At 50.9% G+C, this 25035-nt stretch overlaps 1 protein-coding gene across 1 annotated transcript; it reads right to left on the bottom strand.

The window, feature by feature from the left end:
* Positions 1-999: 999 nt before the first annotated feature.
* On the bottom strand, positions 1000-22932 carry TRPM4 (transient receptor potential cation channel subfamily M member 4). Its single transcript, XM_080909201.1, has 22 exons — positions 22803-22932; positions 22508-22671; positions 22093-22276; positions 18765-18826; positions 18454-18645; positions 18243-18342; positions 16248-16360; positions 15290-15625; positions 14989-15126; positions 14087-14216; positions 13862-14007; positions 11805-11917; positions 11436-11513; positions 7369-7791; positions 6233-6365; positions 5692-5866; positions 5388-5565; positions 2597-2787; positions 2269-2401; positions 2118-2190; positions 1934-2039; positions 1000-1273 (listed from the first exon to the last, which is right to left on the bottom strand). Exons 2-22 carry the CDS (start codon positions 22562-22564, stop codon positions 1269-1271), a joined length of 3066 nt encoding a protein of 1021 aa, XP_080765327.1. The 5' UTR covers positions 22565-22671; positions 22803-22932; the 3' UTR covers positions 1000-1268.
* Positions 22933-25035: the final 2103 nt, after the last annotated feature.

The following is a 25035-nucleotide window of genomic DNA, read 5'->3' as shown; positions in this document are numbered from 1 at the left end:
AGACATGTGGTGGGAGGAAAATATTGCTCCCCAACTTGTCACTCTGATCTTTATCCATACGCTGTGGCATCAATATGTCCCACATGGTAATACACGCATGCACACACACACAAACACACACACATACGCGTGCACACGTGCACAAAGACACATTAAAAAGTGGAATTTAAAAAAATCTAAATTCCTAGCACCAAAGAAACGTGGGCCTGCCCTCCCTTGATGCATGCAGGAAAAGTCAGTGTCTGTGAAGCAGTCAGCACACGGCCAGCCGCACGGTAAGTGACATGTGCCGGTGAATGTTAGCCCCTTCTTACCATCGTGGCTGTTTGGGTTGGTGGAATGGATGAGACATTCCCAGGGAGAGTCTGGTTGTTGTGCATTTGGCGGTGTTCCAACACGACTCCACAGCCAGAGAGGCAGAGACCTGGAAGCCCTCCAATTTGGAGGATGTTTTGGTTTTGATTTTTGGATGTGTCGGCTGTTGGTGGCTTTCTCACTATTTAACTAATAATCGCTGTCAGTTCAGCCTTGTCATTACCGGCTTAGTTTGTTATGGGTTATTTAGTTAAATTGCAATGTGTAATGATGTGGGTTTGCCTCCACCCCCGTGTGAGTGTGGCCTGCAATTTTCCACTAATTAGACTTTTTAAAGACACATCCGAATTTACCTACTCAAATCTGTGTCATCTGTTTACGTGTTGCCAGAGCAAATGACATTGACGCCCACCCTCTCAGGGACCGACTCTCTCATTACCATCCTGTTATGTTCCCATGAGAAAGCAGAAAGTAGCAGGGGCTAAGATGGCCCCTGTCTCCTGCAGGGAGAGCTACCCAAACAGAGGGCTGCCCAAGAGGCTCTGGGTCTAAGTCTGCAGCCAGAGTGGTCTGATGGAGAGACAGACTCCCAACATCGTCACCCGCCACTTCCACACAAGTCAAGCAGATGCTCTAATTTTCATCAAATGGCTTTATTTCCCCATTGTGGGGAAGCTGTGCACAGGGTCTGTGGTTCCTGCACCCCAGAACCCTCTGGCCTCCTCTGCTTGTGGCTGGGCCCGCAAAGGGGCCAAACATCTCCAGCTCAGAGCTTGATCCCCCTGGGGGAGGCTGCTTCTGGCAGGGGTCCCTACGGCGACACTCTGTTGGGACAGCAACCCATGAGCCATGGGGTCCCCCGTGAGGACAAGGCTGCCAGTTGTGTAGGACTGGGCCCAGCTCTAGGGATGAATCCTCTGGATGCAAAAACTGAGACACCCACCAGGAACACTTCAGTCTGGAAGAGATGGAGAGCGGGTGGTGAGGACCCAGAAATGAGAGCGAAGCAGAAAGTAGCCGCGCTGTGGACATCTTCAGTAGGCAAAGCGCCTGTCACGCACGTGTGAGACCTGAGCTCAGATTCTGCCCTGGTTCCTGCTGTCCACCTGGTACAGCCTAAAGTCCTTTGAGAGAAAGAGCCTTTGAGTGTCTCTGTCAAATTGACCTGTGGGCATGTCTGTGGGGGGCTATCTTGACTGCCACTTGGCATAGGAAGGTCCAGCACACTGTGGACAATCCTCGTGTGTGTGTGGGGGGGGGGGGAGTCCTGAACTATGTGCTGAAGCTGGCGGAGCGGAAGGTGCTGTGGTCCATTGAACAGCGTCGTTCTGTGGCTTTCGGTGCGTTTCTGTGGCAGATGGATTTCCCAGAGCCAACTGGAGATCCCTGAGCCCAGGGATAGGTCCCGTTTCAAGGAGAGACAGGCAGGCAGGCAGACAGACAGACAGACAGACAGACAGACAGACAGACAGACAGACATCAACCCTGGCCTCCACATGCACATACACTCACATCAGCTACGCACATCCCCACACAAGCAGTCATCAGAGCCTTCGGCACACCAAGCAAGGGACCCAGGAACACGGAAAGTGCACGGAAAGCCCAGAACCACACTGACCTTTGGACCCAGTGGGGCTTGGAGGGGGTGGTCCCCCTGGAGGCAGCAAGGCAGAGTGGCTAAGGGCCTCAGCCATCCAAGTCAGGATGCGAGAACAGTGTTGGACCTGGGAAAACAGCATTAGTCCAAGGCAGGAGCAGGGAACCCAGTGGTCCCGCCCTGCCAGCCACGCCCAAGTCCTCACCTCTCTCTCCAGCCCCCTCAGCCGCCGATCGTACTCTCTGATCTGTCCCAGCTGCTTCAGTGCTGTGTCCACCCTGAAAAGAGAGAGCGTTCTCCCAGCTGAAGACGGCATCCCACCTACAGACCCTGCCCGTACCAGGTCCCCGCCTCACTTCTGAGACGTGCGTTTCAGACGCTCCGAGTCGCTGTCTCGCTTGTCACGAGCTTGTGCCAATAGGAAGTTCTCTTTGTGCACAGACTCCCAAGTCAGCAGCTTCCGCTCCGCTTCCTTGGAGAGACACACACCTGCAGGGCCAAGTCCCAGGAATCAAAGAACAGGCCCACTTGGGAACTTGTCTTCTCCCCAAAGCCACCAAATTCCTCATGCCCCGTCCCCAGATGAGTGCAGACTCCCCCCCCCTAGCCCCTTCCACCTGCCTTTCTTCTCCCCTCCGCCACGCCCCCCACCCCACCCCCTTGTACACCAAACTCCATTCTCACGGAAGTGTTCGAAGACTGGGGAGGCGGGCAAGCTATGACACCGGCGCAGCCACTTGATGAGGAGCCGCACGTGAGAGATGATGATGAGGGGTGGGGCCAGGGCAGGTCGCGAGTGGAATTCCCGGATGAGGCTGTAGCGCTGTGCCTTCCAGTAGAGGTCGCTGTTGCCGTGCACTTTGTTGAAGGTGTAGCTGCGGAGGCCAGAGGTCAAGAGTCACTGGAGGCCAGTGAAGGACCTTGGTCATAGGATTGGATTAGGGGTCGAGATGAAGCGGTCAGAGACTGCTCAGCGGTCAAGAGCACTTGGCACCCGCAGAGGACTCATGCTCAGTTCCCAGCACTCAATAGAGAAGCTCACATTCCAAAAGAGCCAGTCAGTGCCTTCTGGTCTCTGCTAGCACTATACTCCAATGTGGTGTACATACATGCATACATACATACATGCTGGCAAACACTCATACACGCACAATAAAAATCAACATTCTATGTGGAGACCAGAGAGGGCGTGAGATCCCTTGGAGATGGGACCCCCGCCCCCCCCGCCCCCCCATTAGTGAACCCTGCTATGTGGGTTCTAAGGTCCCTCATGACTGAGTGATAAGTGCTCTCGGCTGCATCTCTGCAGCACAAGGGCTTGTCTGCGAGCGTGTTTGTACACGTACAGGTGCATATGTGTGCGTGCACGTGGAGCCCGAAGGACAACCTTGCTGTGGTCCTCAGGATGCTGCCCACCTTCGAATCATGGTCCCTCACTGGCCAGACATCACTGGTAGAATAGACCAGTAACCCTCAGAGAGCCTCCGGTCCCTGTCTTCCCAGTACTGGGATTACAATAGTCCAGCAATGGGTGAAAAGTTTGCATGGATTCTGAGCATCAAGCTCGGACCTTCGTACTTACGAGACAAGTGCTTTACTGACTGAGCCACCCCACCTGCCATCCTGACTTCGATGTGTTCAGAATTGTACAATGGGTACTTGATAGGGTTTTTGTTGTTTGTTTGTTGATTTATATTTTTGAGACAGGGTTTCTCTGTGTAGCTCTGGCTATCCTGGAACTCTGTAGACCAGGCTGGCCTTGAACTCGGAGATTCACTAGCCTCTGCCTCCCAAGTGCTGGGACCAGCTTCCTTCACCACGCCCACCTGAGCCCAGCCAGTTTCTAACAAAGATTTTAAGCTCAGTGTCTAATAAACTCTCCTGAATGGACACAAAGACTGAGGTAGGGCCTCTAAACGGGACAATGATCTACAGATAAGAGCTAAAACCCAAAGCCAAATCTTAGCAGAAGCCTGGGAATAAGTTTCCAGACTCTGGACATTGGACTGGCCCACTGTATGGGATTGTAAAATGTGTGGATTAATTTTTTTTTTTTCCTTTTAATGTTTCCTTTTCTTGGGCTGGAGAGATGGCTCAGAGGTTAAGAGCACTGACTGCTCTTCCAAAGTTCCTAAGTTCAAGTCCCAGCAACCACATGGTGGCTCACAACCATCTGTAATGAGATCTGATACCTTTTTTCTGGTGTGTCTGAGAGACAGCTACAGTGTACTTATATATAATAAATAATAATTTAAAAAATGTTTCCTTTTCTTACAAATAGTAACCAGTTCTCTTAACTCCCTGCCATCCTGACCCCAGGTTCCAGCCCTCCCCCCAAGTCCCAGCCCTCCCCCCAGGTTCCAGCCCTCCCCCCAAGTCCCAGCCCTCCCCCCAGGTCCCAGCCCTCCCCCCAGGTTCCAGCCCTCCCCCCAAGTTCCAGCCCTCCCCCCAGGTCCCAGCCCTCCCCCCAGGTCCCAGCCCTCCCCTCAGGTTCCAGCCCTCCCCCCAGGTTCCAACCCGCCCCTTCAAACATTTCTCCAGCGGTTCTTCCCTCAGCTGCCTGACAGTTTGCTCCAACAGTCCCTTCTCGCAGATTTCCCAGTAGAAGCTGCTCCTAACTACAACTGTTCCAGCCCCTCTGCTCAGCTCAGCTGCCTCCACTGTCTCGCACTCTGCGAGTCCAATCCCAATCCCCGTCTCAGCCTCAGCTGGCCATTTTACATCCTCTCCCGTTCCCAGAAATCCAAGAGGCAATAAACCCGGAAGGCCATGGCACCAGGCAATCCTAACAGCTGAGGGTTATTTTTGCTTGTTTTTCTTTTTTTTCTTTCCTAGACAGGGTTTCTCTGTGTAGCCCCGGTTGTCCTGGAACTCACTCTGTAGACCAGACCGAGTTGGAACTCAGAGATCCGCCAACCTCTGCCTCTCAAGTGCTAGGATTAAAAGGCCCGACTCAGCTAAGAATTCTTAAAGAACCAGTTAACTAGCTACTGGGGAGGGGGCTGTCCTTTGAAGGAGCAGACACACAAAATAAATCACATGGGGCAAAGCAAGAGTAACAAGGAGACAAACAGGGAGATGGCCCCCGAGGTTAAGAGCGCTGACTGCTCTTGCAAACGATCCAGATGCAATTCCCAGCATCCCCTGTAACTCCAGTTCCAGAGGTTCCAACGCAGAAGTGCGCGCAGGCAAAACATTCATACACGGACATAAGAGACTGCAAACAACGGAGCAAGTCACTAAAGTGGACTTCATCCATAGAAAAGGCATTTAGTGCCCTGGAGGCCCATGCGTGGGATCCCAGTACTGGGAGGCAGAGGCAAGATTACCCTAAATTCCAACATCAGCCTAGGCTACGGAATGAGACCCCGCCTCAGCGGTGCCAAAACAGAAGCGACAAAGTTCAAGTCAGGACGCGGCACACTTTGAACAGGCTCGGGTTGGGAGAAGCCCCGGGTGGCAAGGTCAGACACACCTGAACATGGCTATGAGGAGGTTGAGCAGCAGTATATTGGCCACCAGCAGGAAGACGATGAGGAGCAGTACCACCAGCCAGTTGGCATACTGGGACACACAGGAGCCTGCCATGGGCCCCTCCGGGTGAGCCCAGGAGCCCCGCTCCATAGAGCAGTTACCCGGATTCATGAGAGCCACTGCAAAGGGAACAGCCGGTGTGAGCAACGGATGCAGGGAGAAGGGGAGAGATGGGGGTCGGGGGGGGGGGCGACAGTCAGAGACCCACTGGGAGAGACCTAGCCTCAGCTGAGCGTCCTTCCTACCATCCATTTCCTCCTGGGGAATTTGTCCGAAGATCTGCAGATACGGACGGTAGAAGACCCTGCGCAAGATACTCGGTAGACTACGGTCCTGGGGCCTCAGTATCCCCTCTGTGGCCACCCCGTAAGCTACGAGCCACACGCAGAGGAAGAAGAGGAAGAAGAATACGTCCTTCATCTGAAAGCAGAGGAAGAAGTGGGTAAAATGATCAGGTCCTTTCCCCCCTGGCTTCACCCCTTCCCAGAACCACCCCTACCCCAGCCCTGGGCTACTCTCCTTGCCTTAGACACCGCATCCTCAGAGGCCTGTCCCTTCCTGTCCTACCTGCCCACCTCAGAAGTCCGACCTACCGCCTGGCACATTCTGTCCTCAGGTCCACATCCCGGTACTTAAAGGCAAGGCCTTCCCTTTCAGACGCCATTTCCCCAGCCCCTCCCCCATCTCCTCTGTGGTCGCTCTAGGTTCTGCCCTGCATCCCGGGCTCCACCCCTGCGCAGGTCCCGTTCTCTCCCACCTTGCTCTGCCCCTCCTCGTCAGACTCACCATCTTGCTCACGATGACAATCTTGGGCCCCAGTTGCTTGTTCACCGTAAAGATGTGCAGCAGGCGCAGCGTGAAGACCATGAAGTCAAGGCAGAGGACGGTGCGTCCCAAGTCAAACAGGCCGGGGGTCAGCCTGAGGAGAATGGGGAGACAGTACACCTCAGGTCGGGGTGTCTCCTCAGACGAAGCTGAGGCCTCACAGGACAGAAACAGCGATCCTCTGACCAGCTTCCTCTGGTCTCAGTATAGATGAATGGCCTCCTGGGAATTCCAGACAGGCCTGCTTGGGCTACAGAGTGAGACCCTGTCCCCCCAAAAAAGGAGAGGGCCCCTAAAATATGGAGTGGTCAGAGGTGCATAAATGAAAACATTTACAGGCTGCAGAAGGACAGAGGTTGTAAATCTGATTTGATTGACAGCTTCAGGTTACGAAGCACCAGGTATTACCCATCATGTCCTCATGGGGGCGCTCACAGCTACCGCTTTCTGGCAGGCGATGGGGACAGATGTGACAGATCCACCGAACCTTTGACCGACTCAGTTCACACCAGAGATATAGACTTTTTTTTTTTTTTTTTTTTTTTTTTTTTTTTTTTTTTTTTTTTTTTTTGCGATAGCAAAAATTTGAAATAGAAATCACCCAAGTGTCCATCTGGAGGGCACGGGCTTAAAGAACGGCTGACAAGCCAGTTAGACTGGGGTGAGGATGGTTCTGCCTCCCAAGATGCAATGGTTCGTCAGTCCTTGGAAAAGGATGCTTGATAAAAATGTATCAAATGTAGCCAGGACAGCGGCTTTCCTGCACTCTGCAGGGCCGTGGCCCTGTCTTCTCAGATGATACATTACACTAAATAAAGCCTGGAACAAGCAGACATATTAGTTTGCTAAGCGCACGTATCTCCTTTCTGATTGGATAAATTATTCATAACAGGTTACTCTATTTCAAACTCACTTGGACTGGAGAAAACCTACCTCTTGGTGCGTCGGCTGAAGAATGCTTCAGTAAAGGGGGAGGTAGGTGACAATCCATCACCCAGTGAACCCCATTACTGAGCTACAGCCACAGCCTCTCACTGGGGGATTCTAAGCAGGGGCTCTGCGCATCCCTTACTCCGGAGCCAGGGTGGCTCACTTACCTGCAGCCAACGCCCAGCAAGAAGCAGGTGAGTGCCACCAGGTCGCACTGGTTCCAGGTATCCGAGAGGTAGAGGTGCAGACGATGGCGCAGGGGAGCTTTGCCAGGACCGGGTCTCCCATTGGCCAGGTTACCCCAGCCGCCGCCCAGGCCCTGCCGCAGCTCCTCGCACAGCAGCGTGAAGGCCCAGAAGTACAGCAGCAGCTCCAAGACGCCCGGCTCCGTGGCCCGGAAATCCACCAGCAACACGTGTGCAAACAGCAGCAGGAACAGCAGGTAGCTGACCACGTTACCCAGGAAGGCGGTCACTGGGGCGCCCCAGAAGTGCGACCAGCGCGTGGAGCAACCGCCACAGCAGAGGGCATGTCCTGGCCGCCTTCGCCGTCGCCTCTCAAGGGCCACCTTTGCTGAGGGCTCCGCAGGCCTGCAAGATAGTGAGCCTCAGGGACCACTGAGTCTGGACTGGCTGCCCGCCTTGCATTCTAACCTCCATGTTGAACCACTTCGGACTCTGAGGACCGGAAGACACAGTCAATGCCAGTACGTTTGAGACTGAGGCAGGAGAATTGCCATGTGTTTGATGCTAGCCTGAGTTTGTGAAGAAACAAAACAAAACGAAACAAAAAAAACCAACCAACCAAACAAACAAACAAACAAAAAAAAAAAAAAAAAAAAAAAAAAAAAAAAAACCGGAGCATAAGCCCAGCATGGTGTTAACCAACTTTAATCGCAGCGGCAACAAACTAACCGGGAACAATGTGTGTCTTTAAGACTGGCCAGAAGCACACAGTATGTTTCAGGTTCCTCCCAGGCAACTAGAGTGCTCTAGGTCTTAAACCACATGAAAAAGTGGGGGGCCTGTGAGCCTTGTCCATCTACTTCTCCTGGTCAAAAGACTGGGATGTGAGCTGTCCTGAGGGGGACCCTGCAGTGTCGGTGCAAGCAGTGACCCTGGAACAGATGAGGGTGAAAAGCCAGCCAGGACTGATTTCGGATTCCAAGACTCTGATGCCAAGTCCACTGTCAGCATATTAAAGCTTGGTGCATTCTGGGAAAAGGTTTCCAGGCAACCATCAGTCCCTCAGTTCGGTTCCAGGCTGGGATAATCATTCTGGGAGACCTGGGTAAGGCTTGCCTCCACAGATAGCAGAAAGATCACCAGGTTGTTAACACAACTCATTCCAAGGGGCTGGAGGGATGGCTCAGTGGTTAAGAACACTGACTGCTCTTCCAAAGGTCCCAGGTCCTAGTAACCACATGGTGGCTCACAACCATCTGTAATGGCATCTGATGCCCTCTTCTGGTTTGTCTGAAGACAGCTACAGTGCACTCATATACATAAAATAAATAAACATTAAAAAAATAATCCGTTCCCAGACATCTGGGCAGGAAAACAGGAACTCTCCTCCACTGAGAAAAGGCTCCTGTGTGTATAACATCCTTCCTGGTTTCCCTAGTGATCTGTGCCCTCAACACTCCGTCTCACTTGGCATAGAGACAGGACGCTCTAAATCACTCCATCGCATAGCATTGTTGCCACATGAACTTAATCCCCAAGGTGGAAGCAGAGAACTGACTACAAGTTGTTCTCTGAACTCCACACCCTCAAAAAAAAAAAAAAAAAAAAAAAAAAAAAAAAAAAAAAAAAAGTACAAATAACCAAACAAAACCTGATTTAGAAAAAAAATGAAGCATTGGTTCAGCAGTTCCTGCTCTTCCAGAGGACAGGGTTTGACTCTGTAACTCAGAATTCCTAGAAAGACGTTGTCTGCAGAGGCTGATCTACTGATAACCTCAGAGACTGTGCTGAGCCTGGATGTTACTATCAGATAATCTGATTTCTTTGGGGCTATGTTTAACCCCTAGTCTGCTGCAGTCTCAGATCTAACACCTTGATAAACAGATACAAATTTTGCAATGTATTCACTTCACAAAACCCTGCACTTTGACAATAGAAACCTAGGAATGCTGTAAAATAGGACCTGAGCCCATGGCCTGTACTCACTTAATATGTCTAGTACTGTCTTTTTAAATGCTTTGATTTATAACTTTCTTTGTTCCGTTCCTATAAAAAACTCTGTGAAACTGTTTCCATGTCAGAACCTAGAACTAACTTAGCTCCATGTTTCCGAGTTTAGGTCATTCATATCTGACTGCAGAAAAAGGTATCTCATATTCCCTTTGAAGCGGCAGCTGTGGGGGTTGGTTGGGTTGTTTGTCATGGTGTGTGTGTGTGTGTGTGTGTGTGTGTGTGTGTGTGTGTGTGTGTGTGACAATTCCCAGTTCTGGTCTCAGAGGGCAAACACATGCACATACCCCACAACACACAAACACATATTTAAAAATCAAGTCTTTTAAAGTGTCTTAAGGGGTTAATCCAGCACAGTTTGCCAGTCACAATCTTCCTCTGCCCCAGGGAGTCTGAGTCACTGGAAGGAGTGGGAGAGATTAATTATCTCCTAAATGATACAATACGATACAGTTTACTTTTGTTTCCCTGGAGACAGCAATCCTAATCCTCCACATGAAACCTGCCCGATTTTCTGACTCCTAACTCAAGAAAAACATCTTTCCTTTTCCTTTTCTGTCTTTGTTTGTTCTGGATACCTGCCAAAGCCTGGGCTCGATTTCCTCGGTGGTGCTCAGGGCTACCCAGCCCTTCTCTCCAGCGAGCTACTGCTTGCCGACCTCCAGCATCTAATAAAAGAGTCCGAGCTTCCTTCTGCGTCCATTTCTAAGTGATTTTATTAACCAGACTAAGAATCCCGGCCAGGTGAGAAGAGGCCGGAGTTTGATGTCTCAGTCAGTCGATTCCTTATTTTTAACACCGGTCTTGCTGACTCAGCTACACAGACTGGCCCACAATGCCCCGGGGATCTTCCCTTCTCCCCTTGCAGCACTAGTGCAGGCATGTGCTACCACACCTCAGTTTTATTACAGATGCTGGGAATATGAACTCAGCTCCTCCGGCTCCTGCGCTAGGCACCTAACTGGCTGACCCTTTAATCTTTCGTTCTGTTTCCCTATAGGTTTTGTGTTGTTTGTTTGCAAGTTTAGACAAGAACTTTGCAACTACACATACTGAGCCTGGTCTGCAAAAGATCTTCACCGGGATTGCAACACAGTGACAGAGCAAGGGCCCCAGGGAAAAGTGGGTAAATACTCCCTAACAAACAGCAGGAGAACATGGGTAGCCCAACCCAAACTGATTTCTTGTGATGACAACATCCTTGTAGGCAGAGACAATTTTTAAAGTTTTAAGTGTGTGTGTGTGTGTGTGTGTGTGTGTGTGTGTGTGTGCATGTCCGTGTCTCCCCTGCATTCATGAACTAAGAAAGGTGGAAGTCGAAGAAGCACTTAAAAATCGTTTCTCTGGCTCAGCGGTTGAGAGCACTGACTGCTCTTCCAGAGGTCCTGAGTTCAATTCCCAGCAACCACATGGTGGCTCACAACCATCTGTAATGGGATCTGATGCCCTCCTCTGGTGTGTCTGAAGACAGCAAACGTGTACTTATATACATTAAAAAAAAAAAAAACAATTCTAGAAAAGAAGAGTTGGGGCTGGAGAGATGGCTCAGAGGTTAAGAGCTCTGACTGCTCTTCCAGAGGTCCTGAGTTCAAATCCCAGCAACCACATGGTGGCTCACAGCCATCTGTAATGGGATCCGATGCCCTCTTCTGGTGTGCATGAAGACAGCTACAGTGTACTCATATACATGAAAGAAAGAAAGAAAGAAAGAAAGAAAGAAAGAAAGAAAGAAAGAAAAGAAGAGTTGTTTCTCTCTTGAACTCAGGGCTTTCCCCTTGAGTAGAAAGCACCTTTACCTGCAGAGCCAAGGATCAAATTTCAAGTCATTCCTTGAGCGTGGCCTTCTAGAAACTACCTCAGCATCTTCAGTGGCTCACAGAAACCGTCGATTCCTAAAAGCCCAGCCCCCCCCCCCCCCCCCCCCCCCCCGTCAGTGTAGGATGTGCTCCAGTGCCTGATGGGAAGTGGAAGTCACACGATCCTGGACTGCCCACGGTGGCGCCCTCACCCTGGCCCCACTGTGCTGGGTTGTCACTCACCCCGGAGGACCCGTTCCATTGATGTTCCTGTCCAAGTCGAAGTCAAGGTCCTTCGGTGTGGGCTCCTCCTCGGACTTCCTGCCGTGAGAGGCAGGACACAGGGTAAGAAATAGAGGGGTTCTTGAGAAAGACTCAAACTTAGTTTACCACAAACAGTGCAGAGAGATAAGGGAGTTGCCCTCCTCCAGAGCCATGGCCTAAAAAGTAGAGAAATCGCATAGAGAGAGAATGCAAAAGCAATTCCATACCCCCCCCCCCACCTTCCAGAACATTCCCTCCTGAGAAGGGAAAGGATGCTCTTTTCGGGGAAGAGACAAAGAGGTGACCACGTAAGAGGGCAGAGCAGGTGTGACTGACCAGGGCACTGACCTGAAGAGGATGAGGTTGGTGTAGATGAGAGGCGGGCAGAAGAAGGTGAGAAGCAGGGCCCAGATGGGGGTGGTGCTGTCCATCTCCCCCCACCACTTCTGTGTCAGCAGAGACTGTAGAATGTGGGAATATTAGAGTCTCCCCACCCCAAACTCCCAGGACACAACCCAAGACCATGACGAGGGCTGGACTCCACCACCAGGGCGCAGAGCAAGTGTCCATATGGGGTCTCAACTGTTAGAGCATGGGGCACATGTTAGAGGCAGCCTCCTCAGGTTTGGCCAAGAAAATGGAACGGACAATTTTTCTTTAATTGCGTGTGGGTGTCTCGCCTGCCTGCATGTCTGTGCACCGTTGTGGGGGCTAAGATTCTGTTCTAAGTTTAAATCACTGCGCTTAAGAGATCTATAAAACGAAGGTGTTCCAAATTCAGCTCAAAACCCGCAGTGTTCGTCTTATTCACCCCGTGGGATCGACACCGTGGCTTACCTGGTGCCCAGAGAGGTAAGAGGGCACCAGCGCCCAGAGAACTGCAGTTACAGATGGCTGTGAGCTGCCTATGGGAACCAAACCTTTCTCCTTCTCCGCAAGAGCAGCCTGTGCCCTTAACCATTCCTCCAGGCCCAGAGCAGCCAACTTTTATGGAAATTATAGGGCAGACGATGTGCCAAGCACTTTGCCTGGACCAAATCACTTAACCCAAGAGGGTGAGTACTTTCTCTGTCTCACACACAAGAGTGGCTAAAGACAGACAGACAGACAAATCAGCAGAGCTAGAATCCATGAGCTCTACGGTGCTGAAAGCAGGGGACGCCAGCTAAGGTCATCTCAATGGGGAAGGCAGCAGGATGTCTTGTTGGGACAAACCAGACTTCCTGTTAGACAGGACTTTCTGTTGGGAGCGTGGGAATGTTCTAGCTCCTGTCAGATTTCAGTTCGTGATACTGGTGGTTCTCAAAATGTGAGTGTCATGGCTGGAGAGACCATGGGGAGTGACAGGACTTTCCTCAGGGAAAGATCTCCTAAACCAAAGCTTGTGTTTATGTGAAACACTAGGTGATGTTCCCTAGGAACACAGAGCTACAACACCTTAAAGAAGTGGGAAGATGGGCTACAGAGATGGATCAGTGGTTCAGAGAAAGGGCTCTTCTTTCGGAGTATTGGGGTTCACTTCCCAGCTGCCCATGTGACAACTTAACTGTCTGCAGCTCCAGACCCAGGTGATCTCACACCCTCACATTGACATACATGCAGGCAAAACACCTGTACCTCACATTCTGTTGAGGAAGTAGGCCTTACCGTAGCCTTTCCTCTAGGAGGAGAACTCCCCTGTGAGAATGAGACTTCCCTTCCTGCATGAGAAATGGTACTTCCTGGAAGCAACAACAGTGCTTGGGGGTCGGGGGGGGGAGGTTATAGATGATGGGTCTTCTTGAGAAGCAACATCATTTTTAAAGATTTATTTATTAATTATATTTAAGTACACTGTCACTGTCTCCAGGCACACCAGAAGAGGGCATCAGATCCCATTACAGATGGTTGTGAGCCACCATGTGGTTGCTGGGACTTGAACTCAGGACCTTTGGAAGAGCAGTCAGTGCTCTTAACCACTGAGCCATCTCTCCAGCCCCCAAAGTAACATTTTTTTTAAGGCAGTGGTTCTCAGTGTTCTCAATGCTGCTACCCTTTAATACAGTTCTTCCTGTATGGAGACCCTGTAACATTTCTGTTGCTACTTTATAACTGTAATTTTGCTACTGTTACAAAAAGAACCTTTTTTTTTTAGACAACGTTTCTCTGCATAGCCCTGGCTGTTCTGGAACTTTCTCTATAGACCAGGCTGGCCTCCAACTCAGAGATTCACCTGCCTTCCTGCCTGTGAGAGCTAGGATTAAAGGTACATGCCGCCACCGGATTTGCTGTTATGAATTTCAATGTAAATACGTGGTATGGGACTCCTGTGAAAGGGTTATTCGACCCTCAGAGGTTAAGATGCATTGTTGAGGAGGAGAGGACGCCAGGGGTGGGGCTCGTGGTTGTCTGAGTCACAGGCTCACCTGTACTCCATCCTGGGCAAAGAACGCACGGGCATCAGCCTGCATGGCCAGCTGGAGACAGGTGGCCTCTCCCCAGAGGGGACAGCGGCGCAGAAGAAGGCGGGCTGCTCGCTCCTCACTGTTGTGGTAACACTCTCCAAAGAGGTCTGGGGAGCAAGAATACAGATGAGATCGGAAAGAGCAGGGAGGGGCCTGTGTGCACCCCTGACAGCCCGCCCCACTCACCCACGCTCATGCTTTCGAAGGTGGTAGCGAGGTCCTTCCGGCGGGCGGCCTCCTCGGCCTCCCACTCCAGGCGAGCCATCACTCGGAGTAAGAGACAGGCTCCAAGGGCAGAGGCCACTGAGTTGGAGCCCTGAAGAGACAGAGAAAGAGGACATGGTGAGGTTAGACCTTGCAGTGAAGTTTGGGGAAGGAACAGAGAGAAATCCCGGGATTATGGAAGATCAAAGTTAATAGGGTCATTAAGGCCAAGGGGTCACATAAGTAAATGCACAGTGCCAATGGGCAGGGTCACTATCATCACATCAAAGACATAAGCTGAGTGGTGGCCCGGAGCACTGTTGTGCACTTTTCCTGGGCACTGAGCTCAGTCTAGGAAGATAAGGTTATTATTGTATACACCTTTAAAAAAAAATCAGTGTGAGAAACAAAAGAAAACAAATTTTGTGTGTGTGTGTGTGTGTGTGTGTGTGTGCACTCGAGTGCTGGAGTGCAGATTGGGGAGTGGTCACAGGCAGCATTCATGAGGTTGAGGCAAGAGAATCGCAGGCTCCTGGCCAGTCTGGGTTACACAGGAAGACCCTGTCTCAGCAAATCAAAACTAGGGGTGGGGATGGCAGTTCCCGTTGGGTAGAGTGCTTGCCTAGCGTGTACAGAGCCTTGGTTCTCAGCACCGCATGAGCCAAAGATAGTAGCACATGTTCAAGATCATCCTGGGTTAATATCAAGTTCAAGACCAGCCTGGGCTATATGTGACCCTGCCTCAAGACAAACTACAGAAGAAAGAAAGAGAACTGAGTGTAAGTTGGCTGAGGTCAGAGGTCAGAACCATCTATGGAGACTTGGTGTCCCTGTGCACAGAGGGCCAAGGTGAGGTCCTCACCAGGTCGAGAAGGAGCTCTTACCTTCTCCCAGAAATAAATCGCCATCTGGGCTCGGTTCAACAACAGAGCCCAGATCAACAGGTCATTCCAGGGAGCTTGCTCAAAGCTCGCATCCATTGACGGCTGCATGTTGTTGGCCCAGTTTGAAAGCAGAGACTCCTGAAAGCACAGAGAAGCCTAACAAGAAATAGTTCTGCCCCTGGGTTTACCATATCCCCTCTCAAACATTACCTTTCCCCATCTTACTACCCCCTCTTCCCAAAGCCCTGTCCCCCTCCCAGATGTACCCGCACCATGCAACCTCAGCCTCAACGGGCCTTACATGCTCTCTGGGCTCCTGGTCCATCTGGGAGTCGCGGGTGTTCCTGGCAGGGTACCGTGGTGCGCACGTTTCTCCCATCAGAGTCCTCAGAACGTGCTCCACATTCCGGAGCTCTGCAGCTCCATTTACAGGTGGGAATTTGCTGCCACTAGCATGGGACGCCTGGTCCAGAAGACTGCGGATCAGTGAGTTAGGGGAAACTGCACTGTACAGCTGGGCCAGGCGCTGCATTGTCAGGAAGTGTCCCAGGCTAAGCCCATGGGAGATGAGCAAGCGTACAAATTCAGGCCGGTCATTCAGCAGAGCATCCATGAGAGAGGCCTCCAGGTGGAAGGACTGTGTGAGGGAAAGGGGTGAGACAGGGATGAGCTGAGGCAGACATGCTGGGAGAACTCAGGAATGGAGGACAAGAGACAGAGGCCACAGATGAAGCATGACAGACAGAAAGACTGACTGACTGACTGATAGATAGTGGATGGACAGATAAATAAGTGGGTGGATGGGCTGATGGGTGGATAGATGAAAGGATCCATGGGCAGATGAATATATGGAGTAGGCTGGTGGATGAAAAGAGGGTAAGAATGGTTGAGTAAGTAAGTACTGGTGCATGGATGGGTAAAAAGATGGATGGGTGGGTGGGTGGATAGATGGGGGAATGGGTGGATAGCTAGAGAGATGAATGTGTGTATAGCTAGAGAGATTGATGGATGGATGGATGGGTGGGTGGGTGGGTGGGTGGGTGAGTGGGTGGGTGGATGGATGGATGGATGGATGGGTGAGTGGGTGAGTGGATGGACAGACAGCATGTGGATGATGGATGGGTGGGTATACAGGGAGACAAGGAACAAGCCAGGGACAGAGAAACAGCCAGAGATGAGTAGCTAATTAAGGAAGGATGGGACCAGGTGTCCAGGAGGTCAGCCAGGAAGAGAAGTGGACCCGTGTCCTGACTCCTCACCCGCCACTGGATGTCCCCACGGAAAAGTTCACTTTGGGCGATGTCCACACGGTTCCAAGCCACAGCCAAACGCAGCTCATCCAGGTAAGCTGAGGCCTCAGAGCTCCCACAGGCTGGAGGGACAAAAGAGAAAGGTGGGGCTCAGGGAAGGGCAGAGACAGAAGACAATGTCCGTTTCGGTGTTTCTTCATCCAGAACTGAAGTCAGACTGACCCTCTTGACAGTGTAACAATGGCACATGATTCCAAACGATGGCCATCTTCTGCTGGCTCAGCAGTCCCTAAGGTTGACATCTGGGCCAACAGAGGTCCAAAGGGCAGTGAATATGCCTAGGATCATACAACTTCCCGTTTTATTTTGAAAAGTAAAAGTATGTCAAGAGTGAGACTTGTCCATGGATGGTTGGTGGGTATCCATGGTGACTGGCCTGGTGCACGGATGGGCTTGTGGATGCAGAGACTGATGGGAATATGGTGGCAGTGGGTAGGTTGGAAGAACGGCTTGATGAGTGGATGAAAAATTTAGACATATGTCCCCTCAAAAAAAAAAAAAAAAAAAGATCCCCTGTGCCTTAACTTGGTGTTATTTATCTCAAGAGCTTCCTGCTCATATTGTCCCACACCCATTTTCTAGAAGTCAGTTTACTCAGCAAGGCAAAATCCCAGGATCCACCCTTCATGTCCCACAGCCCACCATCCCCCGAGCCACTGTTCCATGCCTCATGTCCAGTCCTGGTGGCCACAGCACATCTCAAATGCCACATTCCTGCTCTGCTCATGTCTCACCTCTCCTAGCCAGGCCACCCTGCCTGCTTCATGAGGGCCTCCCAAACACATAGTGGTCCTGATGCCACCACCCCTAGCTCTGAGGGGAAGTCCTGGCCTCCAGTTCTTCAGCTGGTAGGGTCTGCATCCCTTGCTGATCCTGACTCTAGCACTCCCTGCCAAGTACATACTTCCGAGCCTCTTTTGTCTCCCATGCTGGAGACTGCATCACGCAGACCTAAATCCTCAGCCACACAAAGTGGCTACCTGGGGGACTAGTGAAAAATCATTTTTCTCCCGTATGAGCGTCAGGTGGTGGCAGTGGTCACATGAGCCTCTTCAGCCAAGCTTACAACCCACAAGCACATCTCCCAGGATGCTGAGGTTTAAGGTGAATGGGAGGACGGATAAGTGGACTGAGTTGTTAGTGGATGTGTCAATGAATAATTAAAGAACTGGTGGGTGGTTAGTAATTAAAGGTGGATACGTGGATTAGGTGGGTGTGTGGGCAAATGTTTAGATGGACAAGTGAGTGGGTGTCAAGGTGGACGATTGAATGGATGGCTAGATGGTTGTGTAGATGGGTAGATGAGTAGGTAGATGGATGGATGAATAGATATGCAAGGGGATGGGTGGATGGACAAGTGGATGGATGGATGGATGGACAGATGGACAAGTGGATAGATGGATGGATGGATGGATGGATGGATGGATGGGTGGGTGGGTTGGTGGGTGGGTAGATGGATGGATGGACAGATGGACAAGTGGATGGTTGGATGATGGATAGATATGTAAGTGGATGGATGGATGGATGGACAGACGGACAAGTGATGGGTAGATGATGGGTAGAGAATCAATCAATACATGGCTACATGGATAGGGGAATGGATGATAAGAGGGTGGTGGATGGGTGGGAGTCTGAAAAGACAGAAAATGGACGGAAGAATAATGGACGAATGGAATGGTGGGTAGATGAAAATAGGAAGGTATTAATGGACATATGGACGGGCGAATCCAACAGGGAAGTAAGTGGTTAAAAAAATGATAAAAGCCTCTAGGGAAAACTGCTGGATGCTAGATCCAACAGCATCTAGCAGAAACCTAGGAAACAAGAAAGACATAGGAGGCACAAATTGGGGTCTGGCCTTAGGCTTAAAGGATTGAGGGTGGAGAGTCACCCACAGCTGAGGTGAAGACAAGGCCAAAGTAGAAGGCCCATCCCCCATCCTACCTTTCACAAGAGCCCTCAAGACGATAGTCTCAAACTCCTCGGAGCCATCTTCTGATGAATAGACTGTCAGCAGCTCCTTCCGGGTCATGATCCTCTCTACCTGCAGAACACAGAACTCTAGACCCCAGCACAGCCTTACGGTTCCACCTACCCTTAGGGACTGCAAGCCAGGGTGCCCAGCCCGGCTCACCACAGTTGCGCAATGCCATACCTGGGCCTGCAGGACCTCGGGGTCACCTTTAGGGAAGTAACGCTTAATCCGATCCCGGGCTTCGCCTCTCCTGAGTCCCCCACTCCCTGGGGCCAGAGTATCTTCCAGGGTCTCCACGAGGCAGTCTGCAGCACCCCCAGAGCCAGCCACCAAGAGGCAGGGGAGCTGAGCCTGGGTGGCATCTTCTATCCGCTTCAGGAGCAAGGGGAGAGCCAGTCAGGGTTCAGCCCTCTGGTCCCCGCATCCCTAAGACTCTCGCCTGGCCCTCAGCTCTCCTCCCACCTCAAAAACAGGGATGTAGCTCCAGATACCTTTAACATCTTCTCATCGCCTTCAATGAGAAGGAGGAGCACAGGGATGTCAATTCCAGTCCCTGAGAGAAAGGGGGAAAAGGGAAACTTGGTCACATTCTATCAGCCTTTGCTGGGGATGGAAAAGAACTACATTTCCCAGAAGTCCCTTGGGTCAGACATTGACCTTGTTCCAAACCCTATGGCCTAGAGTGATGGGAATTGTCATTCTTCTTTGATTTTTTTTTTAAAGTTATTCATTTATATAATGTTGGGAGGAGGATGCTCATAAATGTGTGGAGGTCAGAGGACAATTTGTGAGCATCTATCCTCACTTTTGGCTTTGTGGGTCCTGAGGATAGAACTCACGTGATAGGGCTTGGCAGCAGGTGCCATTATTTGCTGAAGACTTCCTGGCTTTATTATTAATATGTGAGTGTTGTATGGTGTGTGTGTGTGTGTGTGTGTGTGTGTGTGTACCTGTGATCGTGCACATGAATAATGCAGGTGTGCACTGCCACGTGTGAGTGAGGAGGTCGGGGGACAAGGTCAGCTGTTGCTCCTCATCCCCCACCTGGATCTGAGGCAGGGGTCTAGTGCTATAACCACCACACACACCAAGGGTCTCTGTCTCCCATCTCCCATGGGGTAGTTGGGGTTTGTGAGCTGCTGCAGCCAACATGATGTGAACTCTAAGGTCCCCACTCTTTCGCAGCCAGCACACGTCAGCCATGCCCCCAGCACCCTTCAGACAAAGCCTCATGCATCCCAACATGGCCTCCGACTCATTATGTAGCTAAGGATGACCCTGGACTTCTGATCCTCTTACAGGGTGCTGGGGAATGACAGCACCAGGTCCAGAAGTCCAGGGCGGTCACCTTAACTTCAGATACGAGCAGAGCCGGGGACCTGAACTCTTGTCTCCCAAGTCAGTCTAATGTTGGGTTAAGCCCTCCGAAGGCCAGTGAGGAGAGAGTTCAAGTGGAAAGGAAGGAAAGACAAACAGACGGACGGGCAATCTTAGCGCCGTAAAGCCATTAACAAAGTCCAATAGTCAAAGCACACGAGGGTATTGCAGGGTGATCCCTCCCGCAGTAAAGTAATCAGAGAAATTGCACTGGGCTGGGCAGCATCAGAACATCCTGGAACTCTGGGCTGAAGAAATAACAGAAGCAAGAAGGTTAAATTTAAACGTGTGTTTTTGTGGCGGTTGCTACTGTTGCTGGTTTGTGTTTTTAGAGGACAGGGTCTCACTCTGTAGCCCAGCCTGCTGCTCCGGGCCTTCCTGCCCCAGCCTCCCAAGCATCACTACAAACAGCTAAAACTATCTCCTCTCTCTTTCAGATAAAATTAATTCATCTCACGTGCGTGTGTGTGTGTGTGTGTGTGTGTGTGTGTGTGTGTGTGTGTGTGCCACAGTGTGTACGAGTGTTTAAGTCAGAGGACAACTTGCAGAAATTGATTCTCTCTTTACACCACATGGGTTTCAGGGATTGGATTCAGATCCTTGGGCTTAGCAGCAAGTGCCTGCCACCTGCGGAGCTGTCTCGCTGGCCCCGCAATCACGTACTCCGGATAAAAGTGAAAACTGCTGGGAAGTAATGAAAAATCATTGTTCTGGGATCCCACTGGTTCATATATTTGAAGACGTTGTCACCAGGGAGTGGCAGTCTTTAAGAAGGGTCAGGAGGTGTGGTCTTGGAGGAAGTGTGTCACTGGGGGCGGGTTGTCAGGTTTCAAAGGCTCTAGTCAAGCCCAGTGTCACCCTCTCTCTTCCTGCCGCCTCTGAATCCAGATGTAGACCTGGAACTCACTAGGCTCTGCACCTCTGCCTGCAGATCACTGAAATTAAAACTGTGCCCCACCACACGGGGAACCTTTTTTTCTTTTTGTCCCTTCTTTCTGTTAAAATAGCATCTTAAAAAAAGACCGTATCTGCATGTCAGAAGATAACAACAGATCCCAGTACAGATGGTTGTGAGCTATTATGTGGTTGCTGGGATTTGAACTCAGGACCTCAGGACCTCTGGAAGAGCAATCAGTGCTCTTGACTGCTGAGCTGTCTCTCCAGCCCATTATGTCCCTTCTTATGATTAAGTTTGTTGAATTGAGTTTACACCAAGGGTGACATTTGTCATGATACTGAATGGAAGTCACGGTCCAAGGCCATGTGTTAATTTGCAACAACCCCATCTGAAATGCTATGTAAGTTTTCACACGATGCTCAAATAAAGATTGGGGGGGGCATCTTTAATTTCTGACTTTTTTTTTTATGCTTAGGAATGCTCAACAGGTAAAATATATGCAAAACCCCTGAAACAGAAAATATTTCTGGGGCTGGAGAGATGGCTCAGCGGTTAAGAGCACTGACTGCCCTTCCAGAGGCCCTGAGTTCAAATCCCAGCAACCACATGGTGGCTCACAACCATCTGTAATGGGATCTGATCCCTCTTCTATGTGTTTGAAGACAGTGATAGTGTACTCTCATACATAAAGTAGATAAATACATCTTTTAAAACCATTTCTGGTCCTAGGTGAGTAAGGGAGCCTCATGCTCTGTTCACACAGACACAGAGAAGCAAGTGAGCAGCCTGCAGTCTAAGGGTTTGGACACAGAGGGAAGATCAGAGCTTCTGGGCTTCTCATGTTTTACTTTTGAAAGCTGTTGCATAAATGGATCCAGAGTTTAAAGTCCTTCAATTTATTACTCTGTGAGTATTCTGTACCTAGAAAAATTTCAAGAGTATCTTTCACCTTTGAGACAGGGTTTCTCTGTGTAGCTCTGGCTGTCCTGGAACTCACTCTGTAGACCAGGCTGGCCTCAAACTCAGAGATTCACCTGCTTCTGACTCCCAAATGCTGGGATTAAAGGTGTGCGCCACCACATGGCAAAATCAATTTTAAGAAAATCTTCTGTGTGTATGCGTCTCTGTGTGTGTATGCCTGTAAGTGCCATACCTAACGAGGCCAAAAGAGGGCGCCTGGATCCCCTCGAGCTAGAGTTGCAGCCAGCTGGCAGCTGCCCAAAGTGGGTGCAGGAGACGGACCCCAGGTCCTTTGTAAGAGCAGCAAGTGTGTCTAACTACTGAGCCATCTCTTTGCACCCGCTTTGTGTTCATTTTCTTTTACTTTTGAGAAAGGGTCTTTTATGTAACCCTGGCTAGCCTGTGTAGATCAGGCTGGCCTCAAATTCCCAGAGATCTACTTACCTCTGCCTCCAAGTGTTGGGATTAAAGGTCTGTGTCACCATCCCCAGCACAGACAAGAAACAAAGGAAAGTTGCCCAATCCTGACCCGACCTGGCCCACGGGGTCCTGTGTGCTGGCTTCGGAACACAAACCCCACTCACCTCCCACTCCGGTCTTCTGCTGAGCCACATAGGACTCAAACCGAAGGCGGAAGCGGTTCTCACCACCCAGACGGCCATAGGTCCCGTCGTCCACCAAGAAGAAAGCAGAATAGTTGTAGTCCAGGGGGAACTCAACTCCATCCTCAGGGTCACCACGCCACCGGTATCTTGCAGGGAATGAGCCCTGGGGACAATGCCAGACAGAGAAGTCTTTTAGAAGGGACATGACACCCCCTCCCCCAGACCCGAGGACCAGACATTGGCCTCCTCCCTCAGATCCAAGGATCTTTCCCAGACTTTCTTAGACCCAGAAGTCCTTCCCAGTCTCCTCTCTCAGAATTCAGGATTACTCCCTGCCCTCCTCCCTCAGACCAGCACTTCAGGACAGGGCTTCTTCTCTGAACCCCATTCCCACCTTGGGGTTGATCAGCATGTCTCTGTTCCGGACCACTCCCCAGGGGGCCACACCCATGGCAACCACCTTGCTGCCCCCAGTGCTGGCCGTCTGGTGGTCTCTCACGGCCACACCCACATGCCGGCCAATGCCGGTGTGCAGACCCCCAGTGACGATCCAGGCCCCTACATAGGACAGAGGGAGAGACAGAGTGGAAAACAGTAAACAAAGACATGAAAAGGGGAACAATGTGCTCCAACAAGGGCAACAGTGGGGACGAGGCCCAGGAGACAGAGTTCCCAACCCCCGTGGTCACCTGTGCTCTGGGCCGCTCGCACCAGCCCACGACGCAGAAGGTCCTGCAGCCAGGTCTGGAGCACGGAGCCCCCCGACCCCCCCAGCACGGACACCACCAAGTTTGGGGCACGGAAGCCCCAAGAGCGGGTGACGAGACTGTACACAGTGGCGGGGTCCGTGCGGTCAGACAGCCGGAGGAACTGTGGACACAGGGGAAGAGACACATGGGGGACAGAGAGACAGAGACAGCAGGAGACAGACCCAGACAGATGCAGATAGTGGCCTAGAGGGAGGACAGAACTAGAGAGAAGCAGACAGAAGGGAGGCTGCAAGGACCTAGAGGAAGGGGAGGGACAGACTCTTAAGACCGAGGCACGCAAAGACAGGGTGGACCAATGGGGAGACACATTCAGCGTTGTCCCAACCACACCCATGCTGGCGCCCCGGACATGCAGGCCTCACGTTGCTGGGCTTCCGGCCAGAGTACGTGAAGTCCAGGTCCCCGTAGGCATCTGTGGGCTTCTCCGTGGTGTGTTCGTCACTGTTCCACTTGGTAACTACGGCTGCCCCAAAGGCATCCTCCACAGCCACAGAAGGGTGAGCATCCCGAGGTTGCCCACACTGGCACAAGGTCCCTCTGGGGGGATGAGGGTACAGTATGAACCCTGGGTGTCCCCACTCTGTACAAACGTCCTTATCCTGTCCACATGGTTCCCATGAGACAGAGTCTCCCATAAAGCCAGCACTGGCTCTGTCTGTCTGGAGAAGAGACTGAAATGAGGAGCCCTGACAGCCCAGCGCCATCCCAGATAAGCCAGGACAGGGAGAGGGGTTTGTGGCACCAGAATCAAGAACAGCAGCTTGTCATCGGCAAGTGCCCTGGCTGCCCAAGTCCGAGAGAAGGACATACACTATAGGAAAAAAAATTAAAGAGGGATTTGACCAAAAGAAGAAGAGGAGAAAGGAGGAGGAGAAAAAGGAAGGGGGTGGGGAGAGAGAAAAAGGAAAAAAAAAAAAAAAAAAAAAAAAAAAGAAGAGAAAAGAAAAGAAGTCATGGGTGGTGGCACACGCCTGTAATGCAAATTTGAGGCCAGCCTGGTCTACAGAGGGTCCCAGGACAGTCTGGGCTACAGAGAAACACAATCTCAAAAAGCAAAATTTAGAAGAAGAAAAAAAAAAAAAAAAAACAAAAAACAATAATTCAAAGGGAGTTTGGGTACCACAAGTTGAGGCCACTGTGCAGTTTGGGGCTAGCGTCTTCACCTCCCTGAATCTAAATCCCCTCCTCCAAAGATACAAAGATAGTAAAAGTCCCACGGAACTCAGAGAAGCCAAGGAAATCAGTGTTTCCTGAAGCAAGGATAGCAACGGGCCCCAGCTGCGTGAACTCCAAACGGAGCTTTAAATAACTTAGGATTTCACAGTAAAAAAGCCGAGCCTTTCTCAGAGCTCCCTAACTGTAAAAGGGGCGCTAGGCCAGTCACTGGCCTGTCTGCCAGCCTCATCTGGCCCAGGCTTGCAGAAACCAGGAGCAAGAGGCTAGACCAGGGGGTAAGCTAGAATGTAAAACTGCCTTATTCACTGCTGTGCCCCGGTACAATCCTTACAATCCTTCCCCAGCTCCAGGCCTTCTCGCTCTGAGAAACAGACAACAGATGATGGTTTCCATTTCTCATCTCCTCTCTAAATAGGACACAGTGGGCTGGAGAGATGGCTCAGTGTTAAAAGTGCATACAGAAGGCTTGAAATAAATTCCCAGCACCCACATGGCGGCTCACAACCATCTGGAATTCTAGTCCCAGGGAATCCGACGCTCTCCTGGCCTCCTCAGACCCCGTGCATGCACGTGGTGAACAAAGACACATGCAGGAGAAAACCCCTATACACGTAAAATAAATATGATTGTCAAAAGTAACAAAAGGAATATTTGAAAATCATAAATGTACAATTGTCCCTTAGACTCAGGAGTGGGGGTTTTGGGAGTGGGGTTGTTTTTGACTAGGCTCCCAGTAGCCAAGGCTGGGCTCAAACTTACAACAGGCAAAGCTGATCACAGATGGTTTCTTCTTATTTATTTATTTCGGGGCTCAAACTTCTGATCCTCCAGCCTCAGCCTTGAGAGTTCCGAAATTACAGGCATGCACTACTATACCTGGCTAATTCTAGTGCTGGGGACATGCTAGACAAGCATTCTAGTAACTGAGCCACATTCCCAAGCCCTGGGAGGGGGGATCATTTTATTAAATAATTTT

This window comes from Micromys minutus (genome assembly GCF_963924665.1).
Source record: "Micromys minutus genome assembly, chromosome: 32".
Taxonomy (NCBI): Eukaryota; Metazoa; Chordata; class Mammalia; order Rodentia; family Muridae; genus Micromys; species Micromys minutus.
The sequence above is the reverse complement of the archived record's forward strand: the minus strand, read 5'-3'. Positions and strand labels throughout refer to the sequence as shown.